The sequence below is a fragment of the Gekko japonicus genome, unplaced genomic scaffold (genome assembly GCF_001447785.1).
Source record: "Gekko japonicus isolate JY-2015 unplaced genomic scaffold, Gekko_japonicus_V1.1 scaffold212, whole genome shotgun sequence".
In the NCBI taxonomy this organism is placed as follows: domain Eukaryota; kingdom Metazoa; phylum Chordata; class Lepidosauria; order Squamata; family Gekkonidae; genus Gekko; species Gekko japonicus.
In genome coordinates, this window is record NW_015161953.1 from 601,945 (window position 1) to 619,719 (window position 17,775).

The window sequence follows — 17,775 nt, forward strand, 5'->3', positions numbered from 1 at the left end:
ATGCCCCCAAAGTCCCCCGCTGGGGGCAGAAGATGGACTTGGCAACCCTAATCACCTTATGCTTACCTACTTCTACCTTCATTTGCCACATTATTGCCTAATAACCCAGGATGTGGAGATCCTTTGGAGTTCTTCACAGTTGGCCTTGGTTTTCATCATCCTGAATTATTATGTGTCACCTACAGACCTGGCCACTACATTGCTCACTCCCAATTCCAGATCATTAATGGACAAATTAAATATTAACTGTCCCATTCAACTGCAATTAGGGTTGCCAACTCTTGGTTAGGAAATTACTAGAAAATTTAGGGGTGGAGCCTGGAGAGGCTGGGGTTCTGGAAGGGAAGGGTATAATGCCATAGAGTCATATCTGTCATCAGAGGAGATCTCTAAGCCCCACCTGGATGCTGGCAACTCCCTCAAGTTGTTAAATGTTGTTAGCCACCTTGAGCCAGTCCTGTGGCTAGGCGGGATACAAATCGAAATCATAAATAAATAAATAAAGTTTAAGAGGAAAGTATATGCATAAGGAATTATCACCTAACAATTAACACCCATAAAGAAACATCTGGTGACAGTCTGAATCAACGTAATTACAGGCTAGGGGGGGAAACTACTTTTTAACCCTCCCCCAATAATTCTGAAAAGACAGTAAGGCCAACTTCCCCATATCAATGGCACTAGTAAAATGTAGCTATTGTAGGATAAATAAGTAATCTCATAGATTGGGGGCTGGTTAAATATCAAAGCGCAGAAAGATGAATAAATCTTTCAGAGTAAAGTCAACAGGGGAGCCTCCAAGTATTTGTAGCAGAAGCAGTATTAGTTAATTTTTAATAATTTTTTATTATTTAATTACCAAATGCTAGTGCCACCTCTCCCGCTCAAGGCAGCTTGCTAGTAAAAACACCATCCTATATATATTAGGGCAAGCTGTGCTGGTGATGACTCACCTACTCTCCCATTGGCCACTGGGGAAGCTGCCTTGGTGTGCTATTGGCCAGTCCCGCTTACACCCTTACTTTTGATGTGTTGCACCTTGAGAGTGCTGGACTTACTGCAACCACAGAAAAGGGAATTAGAACTACAACTCCCAAGTTGTGAGTCCCAAGAGGCTGTGGGGCATTAGTAGGGAGTCAATTAAATAGGAAGCAGCTTTGGAACGGGAAGGGGTCTTCGTGGGGGCGGCGGGGCTTCAGCCCCCGCTGAAATTTTCAGGAAGGTGCTCAGCCTTCCCCGGGAGCCACCCTTGCTCCTAGCAAAGCAATGCCTCTGGCCCAGCCCCAGCCCCCCCCCCCGGGAAATTGGAAAGTCTACACCCTTGGGTTGGGGGGAAAGGGAAGGCCTGGACATCTCTTGGAGGCTGTGGGGTATTAGCAGCGAGTCAGTTAAACTGTTAATCAGTTAAAGTGTTAAATGGAAAACAGCTTTGGTATTGAAAAGGGTTGGGGGGAAAGGGAAGGCCTGGACATCTTTCTGAACTACAGACACCAGTCCCCATGGGGAAAAGGGTTGCTTTGGATGATGAGCTCTATGGCATTATACCTCACTGGTCCTTCAACAAACCTGGTCCTTCCCTTATTGCCAACCTCCAGGGGGCACCTGGAGATCTCCAGCTATTACAACATAAGAACATAAGAACATAAGAGACGCCAATGTTGGATCAGGCCAAAGGCCCATCCAGTCCAACACTCTGTGTCACACAGTGGCCAGAAATACCAGTGCCATCAGGAGGTCCAGCAGTGGGGCCAGGACATTAGAAGCCCTCCCACTGTTGACCCCCCCCAAGCACCAAGAAGACAGAGCATCACTTGCCCCAGAGCCCCTAGCTATACCTTGTGGCTAATAGCCACTGATGGACCTCTGCTCCATATGCTTATCTAATTCCCTTTTGAAGCCATCCATGCTTGTAGCACCCACCACTTCCTGTGGCAGTGAATTCCAAGTGTTAATCACTCTTTGGGTGAAGAAGGACGTCCTAAGCTATAATATCCTTTTTAAGGTGTGGTGCCCAGAACTGCACACAGTATTCCAAATGAGGTCTCACCATTGATTTATATAGGGGCATTATTATATTGGCTGATCTGTTTTCAATACCCTTCCTAATAATCCCCAGCATAGCATTGGCCTTCTTTATTGCAGTCACACACTGTCTCGACATTTTCAGTGAGTTATCCACTACAACTCCAAGATCTCTCTCTTGCTCAGTCTCTGCCAGTTCAGACCCCATCAATGTGTATTTATATTTAGGATTTTTGGCTCCAATGTGCATCACCTTGCACTTGGCCACATTGAACCCCATTTGCCATGTTGACGCCCACTTGCCCATCTTTGACAGATCCCTTTGGAGTGCCTCACAATCCTCACTGGTTTTCACCACCTTGAACAACTTTGTATCATCCGCAAATTTAGCCACTTCACTGCTTACTCCCATCTCCAAATCATTAATGAACAAGTTAAAAAGCAGTGGACCAAGTACTGATCCCTGTGGTACCCCACTGCTTACCACCCTCCACTGAGAAAATTGCCCATTTATACTCACTCTCTGTTTTCTATTAATTAGCCAGTTTTTGATCCATAAAAGGACTTGTCCTTCTATCCCATGATTTTTGAGCTTACTTATGAGCCTTTGATGAGGAACTTTATCAAAAGCTTTCTGGAAGTCAAGGTAAATAATATCTATTGGATCCCCCTTGTCCACATGTTTGTTCACCCCCTCAAAGAACACTAATAGGTTAGTGAGACAAGATCTTCCCTTACAGAACCCATGTTGAGTCTGCCTCAATAGGTTTTGTTCATCTATGTGCCTACTAATTCTTTCCTTAATAATGGTTTCCACCAATTTACCCGGTATCGACGTCAGACTGACTGGCCTGTAATTTCCCGGATCTCCTCTGGAACCCTTTTTAAAGATGGGAGTGACATTTGCTACCTTCCAATCCTCAGGAATGGAGGCAGGAATGGAGCCAGATGACCAAGATCAGTTCTCCTGGAGAAAATGGCTGCTTTGGGCAGTGGACTCTATGGCATTATAGCCAACTGAGGTCCCTCCCCACCCCAAACCCTGCCATCCCCAGGCTCTACCCCTCAAATCTACAGGTATTTCCCAACCCAGAGTTGGCAACCCTGTAACTGGCTACAGGACCACTTTCCAGACCCTTGGAACCCTGAAAACATAGCATAGCAGGAGGTGCTTTTCTATCTTGGCTGCCACTGCATAGCTCCAAATCAACAAGTCAGGGGTGGAGGGAAGCCTACCTGTTACCATGCAGCATTCCTCCCATACTACCTACTTGGGGCAGCAAAATGAGACAGCCCTGCCTTATAGCTAAGCAGAAGGAAATGAAGCATTTCAAATGTGAGCCTGGATTTGCAAGGTTTTCTAATATTTCATGAGGCCTCACCTCCCTCTATTCTCCCCTTCCCTCTGCTGCCCCACCAGCCACAGCCAGGACACTAACCTGGAGCCCCTTTCTAGAGCTCGTTGTATTTCTTCCCACAATGGGCCTTACTCTTAGTCTATATACTAATAGCCAAGAGTCTCCTCTTTGTGTGAATATTTATTTCCACAGATTGGGGGCACGTGGAGGGTAAACAGATCTTTCAGCACACTTGGGCACTCCCTAGGTGTGCAGAAAAATCTGATCTACTTAGTGATCCCTGTTAGAACACTCCAGAGCCCAAGGGAAGCTTGGAAAGAGGGGGGAATGTTTCCTACCTCCCGCCTCAGGTTCCGGCAGCTCCAACACCCACAGGTTGGAGGAGAGGGAGAGAAGCTGGGTTGGAGGGACTATGGGGGACTGGCTCCTGTGGTTTCAGAGCACACACACACTCACACACACACCTTGGTTTGGCATGCACAGATGGAGGGGTGCCTGTCTTGACTCCAGTCCGGCTACACTCCAGGACTGCAGAGGAAGAGCAGAGATGTTGAGAGGCAGAGACTCGAAGCTACCTTCCCCAGTCCTGCACCAGCTGCCTGCCTGCCTTCTCCTCCTGACGAGAACTTGCCTCATAAAGTTCCTGTTGCCACTTGCTCACTCTCTCCCTCTCCAGTGCCCGGAATGAGCTCACTCACTCACCCAACTTGCCTCCTCCACCTGCTTTCCTTTGAACTCTCACAAGAAGCTGAGGCACAGCTAGTCCAAACCATCAGTGCATGCCTTGCTGGAGAAGCAGGGAGGTGGAGAAGTCTGGGCAGTAACTATAGCCACCCTGCCAAGTGCTGGCCTTATGGGGGGGCGAGGAAGCCAGGGGAGGGGTGGGTTAGCGCAAGCAGCTTTTTCTGACTGCAGTAGTGGTTTCTGCTGCTACTGCAGGAGCTTCATGCCCAGCCACAGGAATGCTACTGCTCTCTGAAATGGCTCACATCCTGGCTCCTGTGGCAGCTCCAAGTGCCACATCACTCCGTGTCTTTGCAGCTGCAGCAGGGGCAATTGCAGGGATGGGCAGAGAGATGGGGGGCCTGCACACCCCCAATGGCTTCTCCCACTTCCTGACTGCTGGCAATCTAGTCACCTCTGACACAGATAACAAATCCCACATTTAGGTTAAAATCTCCCCTCACTCTCTTTCCTAAGTCGGGTCCAGAGAACTCATACTTTGCACTCTGCACTCACATTGCAAACATCTTTTCCTCAAGCCATCCATGAACCACGAACAGAAAATGTGTTTTAATATTTAGGCTTGGGGGGAAAGAGAAAGAAGGGCGTAGTGGGATGAGGAGAGAAAGAAAGTGAAAGAAGGGGAGGGGGAAGAAGCAAAGGTGGGAGAATACCCCTTCCAAGTTTCTTGGCTATCCCCACTTCTGCAAGCCCCCCTCCTTTCTCCCCTCCCACTATAGCTCACTTAACCTTTTAAATGCCAGGGTGGTAATACCGGTTGCAGTGGTCTCTGATGCACAGGGTCACTTTGAACATTTTACTGCTGTTCCCTGTAATTCCCACCCCCTGCAGTCTGTGGGAGATGCTCTGTGATGCCCTCTTAATGTCTTCCATATCCCTTGGCCTTATAGGCTCTTGCTTTTGCATGCCACATTATAGTACACTGTTTGCTATCTGAATATGCAAATCTTGCAGCTGTCTGGTAACTAAATTTCTCTAATACCATCAAGTTAAAACAAACCACAACACATTTTGCAACATTTTGTTGCGGTTCCCCTCTTGTAAAATATATTGTCATAAGGTATCAATATAAAAAACAAAACAAGCCATTAAAAACAAGCCACAGACAAAAAACAGCAATCTTCATAAACAAGAGTTTAGCAAGAAGCAGACTATGAAATAGATTAAAAAAAAAAGTTTGAGCTAAAAAAATGTTTTGGCCTAGCTTAGATGGTGAAACAGTGGCATAGTAAAGTTTGCAGATGGTGACATATCATAATCACCTGAAAGGAAGATTAGGCTTTTTCTGCTTGAGATATCTAGGCATGATGTCATCAAGACATGCGACAAGGGGCTGTCTTAAATTTGCATACAAGTTACAGGTTATGTACAGCAGTTTTTAAAAAAGTGTATAACCTTTGTTAGGGAAGCCTCTTACTTTCAGGGCCATCTTCCTTTTGGGTAAATACAAATCCTTTTACTTCTTGAAGACCTCCTTCCCAGTACTTTCCAAAATGAGCATAAAACCTTACCTTGGTGTTCATTGTTCTTACTAACAGAATACCCACTGAGCAACATCAGGGAGCCATGCTGGGTCACAGGTATAGCAAAGGAAAATCCATTTAATTCCAAACCCATCCTGACCAGGATAGCCCAGGCTAACCTGATCTCACCAAACCCTGCAAGCTAAACAGGGTCAGTCCTGGTTAGTATTTGGATGGAAGACCACCAATAATTGAACATTTAAGTCCCCTCCTGACAATAACTGTCTTTTCTTATGTGCACCCAAGCTCTGGAGCACATCAGCACACCACAACATTTGTGGATTTTTTTAAAAAGCAGTTTATCTTGCCCAGCAAGGCAGAGTTATTTGAGACAGGACTAACCCTGTTATTTCCATAATATATGGATAGGGAAGCACTACTGCTAGTACAGCACCAGACATCTGCAACTTTAATGCCATAGCAGATCTCCCATCTGGAAGCATCCTGTGTCTTCTCAAACCCCTTCATAAGTTTATATGGGATGTTTACCAATGAAACCAGGAGTGTGTATGTTTCTTGGTGACAAATGAGGTTGCATGTTATTCACCAAGAAATATGTTCAAATAATGTTCCATCTCTTAGTCATGCAGTATACTCTATCAGATGAACAAAATACTCACTGGGTGCGATCAGATGCGCCATTTGATCTGGTGTCGTGACAGTTCAGCAACGGATTTTATATGCACGATCACACAGTCAGCATCTGCCTCCTGTCCCCAGCCGTTGGTTTCCGGCTCAAAACCCCTTTAACCCGGAATATTTTGTTACTAGGTCCCAAAGTGGTGTTTTCTCAGCTCTCCCATTTAAAGCCACATTTTCCCCATGTGATCGCTCCTCTGGTGTCAAGCCACTTCCGGTTTAAACCCCCTCCCTGCTCGAAAGCTTCCCGAGGCTTCCGCTTTTCGCCTACCATTTTTTAATGCGTCAGCAGTGTGCACATAGGCGGAGCTCTGCTACCATGTTTCGAAAACTGACATTTAAACGGTCACTTGTTTTAGAGTTTAGATGAGTTTGGGATCTCACAGAGGCCATTTTCGGGTCAAACGTTTAAAGGGAAGTCTTTTGTTGGAGGGGGTGGATTGATTCACCCTGGTGGTTCTGCGCATGCGCCATGATAGTTCCCCCCCATTCTATGGATGAGTGCCTATGTGCATGCGCAAACTGAGAAAAATATTTAAAAACTCACTGACACACGCTCCCGCGCGTCGGTATTGTAGACACTGGGGAGTGACATGAGGCGGGATAAGGGAGGTAAGTGTGATTGCTATTATCCAGATCAAAAATAATTGTGTCAGAACTGGACCAGTTTAAACCACTCTCAGGACGCCATCTGAACACACCCACTATGTGTTTCATCAACATAAAAAGGTCTGCTTCTGCTGTAAGGATATAGGCTCTGGATTGGATTTGCACTTCAATAGCGAATAAAATTCCTGACTCTAAAATTTACATTCAATCATCCACACTGCTGCAGTTCCAGTGTTAGCAGGTTTCAATTCCCCTTAAGTAGAAACAAAGTAATAGTGGGGGGGGGGGATCACAAATCCTTATTTTGCAAAACTAATTCAGGCTGAAGAAGAAAAAGACCACCTAGAAGCTGAAAGGTCTCCATAGATTATATATCAGTGCTAGTCCTTTAAAAGTTAATGTCAGTTTCTTCTTATTCTTGTTTGTCATACAAAGTAACGAATTCTCTGCTTTGCAAGGCCAGTCTTTTTTCAGGGGCAAGCAACAACTGAAGAAGTGTGCAAAGAAAGCACAAGGGGCCTATCCGAAACACAGTTGATTCCCACCTAAATGTGACCAAAATATAGAAGTAGTCCTTGAGTGAATTCTGTCACCTACTAAATGTCTTCTCTCATCATTTTCCTGGAGTCATATTGTCACTGTGGTGATAAATCTGTAATGTCTGCAGTTTTCAGTGAACTTTTATGGGACCACAAGTATCACTCAGCATAGCAAAGAGCAGTAATGTTAGATCCTCTGAGAGCATTCAGGAATTGGTTTGAGGCTGAACAGTCCCACACCCATAACTCAGTACATGTTGTCACTGACTAATGGGTGATTTCTTCTCTACCCTTAAAATCCCGCTAAAATGTTATATCCAGTCTGTTCCTCTACAAATAGGCCTAAGTTATCGCAGCTGCCTCTAAATCAGTCCAGATCAATGACTGTCAAGTCTAGCCTTCAATATTTCCTGCAAAGGCTAGACATTTTCTGAGGTAACAACTGAATAAACACATGCTATAAAGCATATGGAGTTCAATCAAAAGTAGTATTTCTGCTCACGGAAGACGTTATTTGGATCCAACCCATTATTTAAAATAAAAATAATCAGGGGTCATTTCCTGCAGGAGCTCACAGGAGTGGAGCTCCGGCAGTAAAGAGCCCAGGGGGCAGGCAGTCCAGTGGCACCTTTAAGACCAAGTTTTATTCAAGTATAAGCTCTCTCTCCTCTGTGAGGACAGATCTGCACGTTCCCCCCCCCCAATAGCTAGCAATCCAAAACAGTCCAGTGGAGCCTGAGCGGTGGGTGTTGCCTTCTGACACACTTCTGGCGATGTCAAGGGGTGTGGCATATGCAAATAAGTTATGCTAATGAGTTATGCTAATGAGCTCCTGCACCTCTTTTTCTATGAAATGACCCCTGATAATAATCCATATCCATATGCCTTCTTGGAAGATGTTAAAACCACTGTTAAACAAGAAAGGCAACCAAAATAGATGAATAAAATAAGATGTGTGGGTAGAAACAGAAGTGTCCTTAAAATATCCCTCAGGAGTATTTAGTAGTAGTTCCTGCAGTGGTGCAGTCTTTGTAGCCTTTAGACTTAAGGGTATTATGACCCTGCTCCTTAGATGGTAATGTATATTTTCAAATGCAAAGCTACATGATGCTTTTGTAGTTCCCTAGGCACGCCAGTAGACTTCTGGGGCCATAGAACTCTGCCTCCCAAATTTGGCCTTGATAACACTTGGGTCAAGTGACCTGCAAGAAAACAATGGAGGGGCACAGAAAGCTAAAGTGGGAAGGGGAAGGCGGGAATGTTGCTTGCCTCTAGGTAACTCTGCTTGTACTTCTTAGAATCCAAGTCATACTGTGTCCATAAACATATTATAGAACAAAGTTGAGTCCAGTGGCACCTTTAAGACCAACAAAGCTTAAATCTGGGTATAAGCTTTCATGTGCATGCACGCTTCATCAGATAACACCTCTTGTTAGTCATACTCATCTTTATACTTTTAGGTATATTCTTGAAATGCCTTTTATGTAAAATTAAAAATGCAGTCCCTTAGATCCTCACCCAAACCCCTGCTCACTGTGGTCCAACCTGCAGAGGTGAGATGGGTAGCAACTTGAGACAAGGCTACAAGCCTGACTGTTCTTAAAGCACTAGATTTTTTATGACTTAAATTATTATTGATAGGAATGTTGTTAGTTTTATGATTTTTATGGTGTGCATTTTTATGAGCTGTCTTGAGAATATATCTGAATAGGTGGCATATGCATTTTCTAAATAAGAAACAAATAATAGTCACTGATTTCAATCATCACAACATCATTTTCCCAGCCATTGCAATCAAGGATTCACCATTCATCATACTGTCTCTCCTTCACACTTACATTTCTGCCTTTGAAATGTGTTCTAAGGATGGCTTGGGACTGCTTACATGAAGGAAACAAATCGTGTGCACCAGCCTTCTATATTTCAAGTTTAAGATAGTAAAATTAAAGCCAAACTGTATATACCTTGATATTTAAGAAACATGTTGATTTACATAGGTAAATGCCTGCTGAGAATAAATTTTGTGAAGCAAGCTTTAGCTATAGAATTGCTGGTTTTATACATAAATCACAGTAGCTATTATCTATTGCAGGCGGAACTTCTACCGCACTGGCCAAGATCTCAACAATTGCAGCACTTGCCAGAACACTGCATGTATCATTTACAGGTACCTTATATCAATGGGTAATTGTATGTAACTGTCTCAGTAGGATATATAACTCAGTATTCCCTTCAAATATATTGCTATATTGTCTAAAAGAACAAAAGGTACAATCCTGAATTCACTAATGCCTATGGCTGATTATCTGTATCCATAATGTGGGTACAAGAAAACTAAAAAAACCTTTCCTACAACAATCTATTGGGAAGCAATGTCTACTACCTGACAGGCAAGCACTTTTTCTTATATAAAGTACAGTTAAATAGAGAAAAGAATTATTCAATGCTTAGGATAAATGTTCAGAAATGGGTTTGTGAAGCATAGTTTTTGTTCCCCAAAGGCACGATGTGGGTCAATAAAAAGTTTTAGTTTTAGAGTTTTGTAGGCCACTCCTTCAGAGCTCATAGGTACACAGAGATCTCCTATTCTGTGAAATTCGGTATCAGGAAATGCATATGTGAAGAGATATGTAATATGCCTGCATCATTTTTTTTTAAGAGAGAACAGGATAGTTTGCAAACCTTGTGTCCAACCTGGCTTTTCATATGCTGCTCAATTAAAATGTGGAGTGCTGTCAAACAGATGATCCTGCCTTCAAAAGTCATCACCACTGTAAAGTCCCCTTGATATGTTATACCCGTATATCATCCCATAAAGAAATGAAATATGCAAGATCATTAAAATTATCCTCCCTGCTAGAGGCCTGAAATGAAGCCCATCTAATACCAATATTAAACAAAGGGGTGGGGGCAGGAAACTACAGACCTGTCAGAGTAATGTCTGTGTCAGGTAAATTAGACGAAAATATTACTAAAGCTGGAATAATTGAGCAAGAGAGAAACCGTACACTTACAAGCACAGACTATTATGAATTGTTATTGTAAAACTATTTTGTACATGATAAGCAACAAACAAAAAATAGTACATTACTATGAGGTGAAATCCTTTTGACCTGAGCAATAGCAAGCCTTACTATATCTTATATCAACAACAAGGAAAGACATATTTTAAAGTCTACGCCATATGTTAAGTTTTCAAAACAACTTTTCACAAAGTCGCTCAAAGACACTCAAGAAAATTTATCTGTCTTAAATCAGTAACTGGTTAACAGTAGGAGTGTGCATTCGGGTTATCCGAGCTGAAAAAATAATTCACCAGTATTTTTCAGGTATTTTAAAGCCAAATGCAGATCAGAGATCTGTATTCAGCTACCGATATATCTGACCCCGAAAAAGCCCATTTTTGTCAGCTTTTATTTGTGTCCATTCAGCTATACTGTTAAATGCTTTCTCCTCAAAGACCCTCTATCGCCGCAGCACAACTCAGCTAGTGAACTCAGAAGGCATATGCCTTCCTAGTTCACTTGCTGAGTCATGCTACTGCGGTGCTTTGAGAAGCCAACAGGCATTTTAAAAGACCGTAGTCTTTATAAATGCCTTCTCCTCCAAGCCCTACATCATTGGTGCATCTCAGTGAGTGAAGGCATATGCCTTCTGAGTTCACTTGCTAAGTTCTGCTACCACACAGCTTGGAGAAGGCAATAAGTATTTAAAGAGACTGTGGTCTCTTTGAATGCCTACTCCTCCAAGTCCCACCACCATGCAACTCAGCTAGTGAACTCAGAAGGCCTATGCCCCAATGCCACGTGGCTTGAAGAAGGTATTTAAAGAGACCTCAGACTCTTTAAATCTCTTTTTCCCTCCACTGAAAGCAATGGAGGATGGGAGCACCTTCTTTGGGGGTGGTTTTTTTGAGGAGAGGCACCAGCAGCTATGCTGCAAATTTGGTTCCTCTACCTCAAAAAACAGCCCCCCAGAGTTGAAGAATTTCAGGTTTTTCAAAAAAATATTGAATTTTAATGCCATACTGATATTGCGAATTGGGAATATTAGAAAATACTGACATATTTCAAGTTCAATATATCCAAACTCGAGAAATACCAATTTCTTTTGCACACTCCTAGTTAACAGCACAATTCAATGCAGAATTGCTGCAGTCTATAAGTTTAATAGGCATAGACTGGAATAACCCTACATAGGACCACACTGTAAGTGACATGAAGTCAAGATGTGTATAAGTGAATGGTTTTCTTGCTAGTTTTCTAACTCCTTACAGAAATTAACCAAACTGTGGTTAAGAACATTTCACATCATTAGCTGGTGCGTTATTGGAATTGACAAGACATGGTTTGTAATTGGCTGGTAAATCTATGGTATAAAGGAGGCTATAAACCATACAGTTTGTGCTGAATATGCATTGCTGCCATGTCAGTGCTTAATTATGACTGTTGCCTAGTCTCCAGCAGTCAATGTACTTGGGGACTGCAGTATTGAGCAGACAGGAAATGAAGAAAAAGTTATGAATTTGGTTTAGTCATATGTTTGGAAGATGAAACCATACTTTGTATTCTGCACTATAGTAGCAAAAAAACCAAGGTCTGGTGCAATTTCTGAATTGAACTCTACTGAATACAGTACCAGACTCTTGGAATTTTGGTCTTAACCATTCCAATCTGACCCTGATAACGGGTTTAATTTTATGATAGATTACAAATAATTACACACATATTTTACCTATTAAAAATACACAGTGATTCATAACCTATATTCTGTAATACTACCTTCAGAGGCTACACAGAATGGAACATAATTCGAGTTTTTTTTTCTAAGTCCTTTCCAATTCCATTATCATCCTTCTTGGATTTAACAGGTGCATTTCTCCACAGTCTCATTAAACTATTAAGAGCTTTCAGGATAGTTGAAACTAGGTTCACCTAAGGATACTGCAATGAAAAGGACGGCAAGGACACCAAAAGACACTTTGGCTGAACCAAGTATATCTTAGGCTGCATTTACACATTGCTAGATATTGTGCTATAGCAATCATTCCCCTCCCGGATTGCCTTATTCACAAAGGAAAATCTAGTTGCTAGTGACTGATATAACAAAATGAAATCACAATATCCAAAGATACCTGAATGCAGTCTTAGAGTTTTTTCTTCCTTAGCAAAGGACCTAACCCTGTTTAGGATTTCTTGGACAATGGAAACTTAAGTCTAGAAAGACATCACTTAATCTTCCTTGCAATACTAAATTAAAGTAAGTATTAAGAACATAAGAAGAGGCCTGCTGGATAAGACCAATGGTCCATCTAGTCCAGCATCCTGTCTCACACAGTGGGCAACACTGGACAACCAATAATGGCATAGAGGTCGAGGCCTTCCCTGATGTTGCCTCCTGGCTCTCAGATTCAGAGGCTTAATGCCTCTGAATGTGGAAGTTCCCCTCAGTCACCATGGCTAGTAACCATTGATACAGTTATCCTCAATGAATCTATCTAATCCCCTTGTAAAACTGTTTATTCCTGTGGCCATCACTTTGGCAGTGAATTCCACATTTTAATCACTCTCTGTGTAAACTAGTATTTCCTTTGGTCTGTCCTGAACCTATTGTCCATCAGTTTCATTGGATGCACATGAGTTCTAGTGTTTTGGGAGAAGGAGAAAAATGCCTCTTTGTCAACTCTCTCCATTCCAAGCATAATTTTAAAAACCTCTATCACGTCCCCCCTTAGTAGTCTCTTTCCTAAACCGAAGTCCCAGACTCCTCAGCCTTGCCTCATAGGGAAGGTGTTCCAATCCCATAATCATCTTGGTTGCCTCCTCTGTACTTTTTTCAGCTCTGCAATGTCATTTTTGAGATACAGGGACCAGGACTGTACAAAGTATTCCAAATAAGGCCACACCATAGATCTATACAGGGCATTACAATATCGGCCGTTTTATTCTCAATCACTTTCCTATTAATCCCTAACATAGAGTTTGCCTTTTTTGCCACTGCAGCACACTGGGTTGACACTTTCATTGAGTTAAGATCTTTTTCCCTCTCAGCCTCAGCAAGTTCAGACCCCATTAGCCTATACTTGAAGTTGGGATATTTTTGTACCAATGTGCATCATCTTACACTTACCAACACTGAACTTCATTGACCACATTGTTGCCAAATCACCCAGTTTGTGGAGGTCCTCTTGGAGCTCTTCACAATCAGCCTTGGATTTTACCACCCTGAATGATTTTGTGTCATCTGCAAACTTGGCCACTACACTACTCACTCCTAATTCCAGATCATTTATGAATAAATTAAATAATACTGGTCCCAATATCAATCCTTGTGGGATCCCACTGCTTACTTCCCCTCCATTGGGAGAACTGTGAATTTATTCCTACTCTTTGCTTCCTGTCATTTAACCAGTTTTGAATCCATAACAGAACCCGACCTCTTATCCCATGACTGCTAAATTTACTCAGAAGTCTTTGGTGAGGAAACCTGTCGAAAGCCTTTTGAAAGTCCAGGTATATAATGTCTATGAGATCTCCTTTGTCTACATGCTTGTTCACTTTCTCAGAGAACGGCAAAAGGTTGTTGAGGTTTGACTTCCCTTTGTAGAAGCCATGCTCATTTTCCCTCAGCAGGCTTTGTCCCTCTATGTGACTAACAATTCTATCTTTGATTACAGTTTCTACCAATTTGCCTGGGACAGATGTTAGGCTGACTGGCCTGTAATTTCCTGGTTCTCCTCTGAATGTCTTTTTAAAAATTGGTGTCACATTTGCTACTCTCCAGTCTTCTGGTACCAGTAGGTCTAGAATTTCATCTCTGGTCACCTCAATTTGGCTCAGTTGTTCAGATTCCCTTCCTGAAAATAGGGGCTGTGGCACAGTTACATGCCCCACACTTTCCACAATGAACACAGAAGCAAAAAAGTCATTGAACTTCTCTGCCATCTCCACATTTTTCTTTAGCAATCCCTTTATTCCGTTGTCATCCAAATGCCCCACTGCTTCTCTGGCTGGTTTCTTGCTCTGGATATATTTGAAAAAATGTTTATTGTTTGTCTTGATGCAGCAGGCACACACCGACAATTTCCATCCAGTGGGTAGATAATCGTACATGTGGCACTCTCTGCAAAATACTCCTCTGCTGCATTTCTGCCTTCATAACTGGTGTGAGGTCCCTAGGGCTGATCCCCAGGCTAAGAGCCACAGGCCAAGAGCCCTTTGACTCTCATTCTTCTATGGTTTCCAGACCCCCGGGCCCGGTGGAGGTTTACCTGATATTTTGGGCTTCAACCCGCCACTGGCCAGCTGGCTCACAGGGTGTCCCCACCCCCAAGCCTGAACACCTGCAGCCACCCTTCTCCCTTCTCTCTTGAGAGATTTAAAGGGCCCTCCAGCTGACAGGTGCTTGAAGATCAGGCATGTGGGGCCCTGCTGGCCAGAAGCACTTAAAGGGAAGCCCTGCGCACCTGAACTCCAAGAGGCATTGCTACTTGGAATTCAGGTGCGCGGTGGTGGTGGCCCCTCTCCCTCCCCTCTTGCAAGATTTAAACGGCCCTCCACCTGATCGGCGGGCCCTTTAAATCTTTCAGGAGGTTAGGGAGAGGGGTGGCCACCAGTGATTGTTCTTGGGGGCAGGGCTTGGAGTGGGGATGTTCCCCAATGTAATATCATCACATTGGAGACACCCTGCCCCCTCTGGGAATGCCCTCCAGAGTCCCCCACCAGGGACAAAGATGGACCAGGCCACCCTATGCCCTTTGGCTTGCACCAAAGGCTTCCACCTATACTTAAGAGAAGCCTTATAGTTTAGAGGTCCACACCCCTCACCTTCCGACAACAACAGCAGAGGGTGGGGCCTGCAACCATCTTCAAACAAACAGATCTTGCTCAGTGAGCAACAGACCAGACAATGACCCAAACAGATCCAGAAAAAAACACCACTCTCCAGAAGGCTACTAGTACCCACTCAACCTCAAACTCTGTCCTCTCACAAAACAAGCTCAGTTAATACTCCCCATAATTTAGCAGTTCAGAAAAGACAAAAATAAAAATAAAAACACCTTCCCAGCAGCTCTCACCTGTGTTCTCTCTCCCAGGCCAGCTGGCTCAATTCTCAACTCTCATACCAAAATTTCATAACACTGAAATAGTTATAGCCTTGCTTCATTACATTTCTATCTGTATATATAAAGCATCTTTTCATCAGAAATCTACCCTTTTAGAGCTCCTAGTTCTGAAATAAGCAGTCTCATCTCACTGATAATCTAATCTAGATTAAACAAATGCTTGTTCTTTATGCATTGTTCTTGCCAGGGCTGGCTCGCCCGCTAGGTGAACTAGGCCTTCGCCTAGAGCGCGAGCCGGCCGTTAGGGTGCTAGAGGAGAGGCAGGGGTAGCTGCCGACGTGCCTGGCAAGCAGCTGGGAGGAGCACTGGGGCTGGGAGGAGCTCTGCTGGCTGCAGGAGGAGGATGTGTGGCGGCGTGGCCAGGGCGTGGCGCTGTAGCTGGCCGGCGGAGGAGCAAGCGAGGGGGCAGAGGTGGAGGCAGGGGCGGCCACCAGCATCCCTGGCCAGCGTGGCCAGGGTATGGCACTTTCCTCCTCCCCCGCGCCACCTTTCTCAGCCTCTCCTGCCCGGCTGCAGCGGGGGGGTGGGCGGGAGGGAGGGGCATTCCTTGTTAAGGAAGCTGGATGGGGGGGAGATAAGGAAACCATGCCGTGGCCACCTGAACGCGACCCCTCAGGTCCCCAAAGAAGTCCCACACACACACACATCCACCCTCCCGTGCCTTCTCTCTCTTTCTCTCCCCCCCAATCTCCAGGAAGGGCCTGGCGGAGGTCGTTGGAGCGCGATGGTTGCAGCGTTTCTCATGCAGCAGGGGAAAAATCCCCCCAACGCCAGCCCAGCCCAAGGGAAGCGCACCGCCGGCCTCCCCACACCAAAGAGCAAGAGAGAGAGAGAGAGCACGCACTGACGTGTCCGCACCCTTGCAAAGGTGCACAGCTCAGCACCATTTACACAATCCTCCCCCCCCTTTCCCGGCACTTTCTCCTCCTTGCAACACACTGCTCCTGCTACAGCTCCCCAGGCGGGCGCGACAAGCCAGCACAAGACCCTATTTTTAAACAAGGTAAACAGTGCCCACCTGGCCAGATTTAAGTTACCCGAGTTATAAATACAAAACTCTCTCTCTCCTCCCCCCCAGCCAGGCTGCCAAAGCCACCAGGGGTGGGGGGCCGAGGGGGGGCAAGTGGCGGGTCTCTCCCCCTCCCCAGAGGTCCTTCAGTAGAGAAAAAAAGTACATATGTCTCACTTAATTTCTTACACCACAAAATTCCTACAACAAATGTCACATTTCAAATTTCACATCATCAGTATTATAACTAGATTTACGGAACTTAAATACCATAGCGAAGCACAGGTATCAGGCTAGTAGGTCACACTTGCCTTCCAAACTTTCTTGCTCAATTGTATATAGGAAGCATCAATCTTGTGATATGGTTCCATCAGAATAAACATGAAATTCAACTATGATGTTTAATGCCAGTAAAATGGATTTAATTATCATCAGACTACAACAAATTTCTGTGGGTTTTCATTTTTATTTCAAATATTGTAAGCAAAAGAAAATAAAGGGAACTTTCTTGTGCTAAATTTAGCCTAATAGTGGATTACGGTGAATTATAAGTGATTTCTTACATTGTTCTTACCAGTGGTTCTCTACAATTAAACCAATATGAACAGATTGTTGTTACTATTACTATTTATTACACAACTAATTATTTTGAATAACAATGCTGAATTCATTGTGTACTTTAGGTTTATTGTATTTTGATCACATTGTATTCTAGGTCATGTATCTCATCTTGGGATAATTAATTTTTGAATAATACAGACAGAAATTGAACCAATAATACAGATAATAGAGTACTACAGAAACGTATTATTTTATATAGATGTAGAATGGCCATACCTGAAGAAAGAATGCTAGGATAAAATTAATCAGATTGCCTGTTTTTCCACAGTCATTTAATCATCTGATTCTTAAATTATTACTCTAGTGGTATTAGAATGTACAAGTGGAGACCAACAAGAAACTTGTGGGATGGTTATCTCATTCATCACACCTTTGCTTCCTCTCCTCACTCCCTACCTCTCTCACACTATTTCTCCCCTCTGCCCCCTTTCTCACTCTCTATTTCTCCTCCATGCATGTGACTTCCTCTCTCTTTCTGACCTGTCATCTTTCTCTTTGTTTTTCTGCCTCCCCACTTCATCACTCTTTCTCTCTCTTTCTTCCCACCCCCCATCACTCTTTCTTTCTGCCCCCATCACTCTCCCAG

The 17,775-nt window shown here is 43.8% G+C and overlaps 2 protein-coding genes across 2 annotated transcripts in view; one reads left to right on the forward strand and one right to left on the reverse strand.

Annotated features, from left to right (window-relative positions):
* DOCK2 (dedicator of cytokinesis 2) overlaps positions 1-17,775 on the reverse strand; it is a 556,464-nt gene that overhangs the window by 295,943 nt on the left and 242,746 nt on the right. The gene's annotated exons all lie outside the window — the stretch shown is intronic.
* Positions 1-17,775, forward strand: part of FAM196B (family with sequence similarity 196 member B) — a 51,204-nt gene that overhangs the window by 3,442 nt on the left and 29,987 nt on the right. Inside the window, exon 2 of the mRNA XM_015429464.1 lies at positions 9,527-9,601. Coding sequence (XP_015284950.1) covers positions 9,527-9,601 — 75 coding nt within the window. The remainder of the gene's footprint in view (positions 1-9,526; positions 9,602-17,775) is intronic.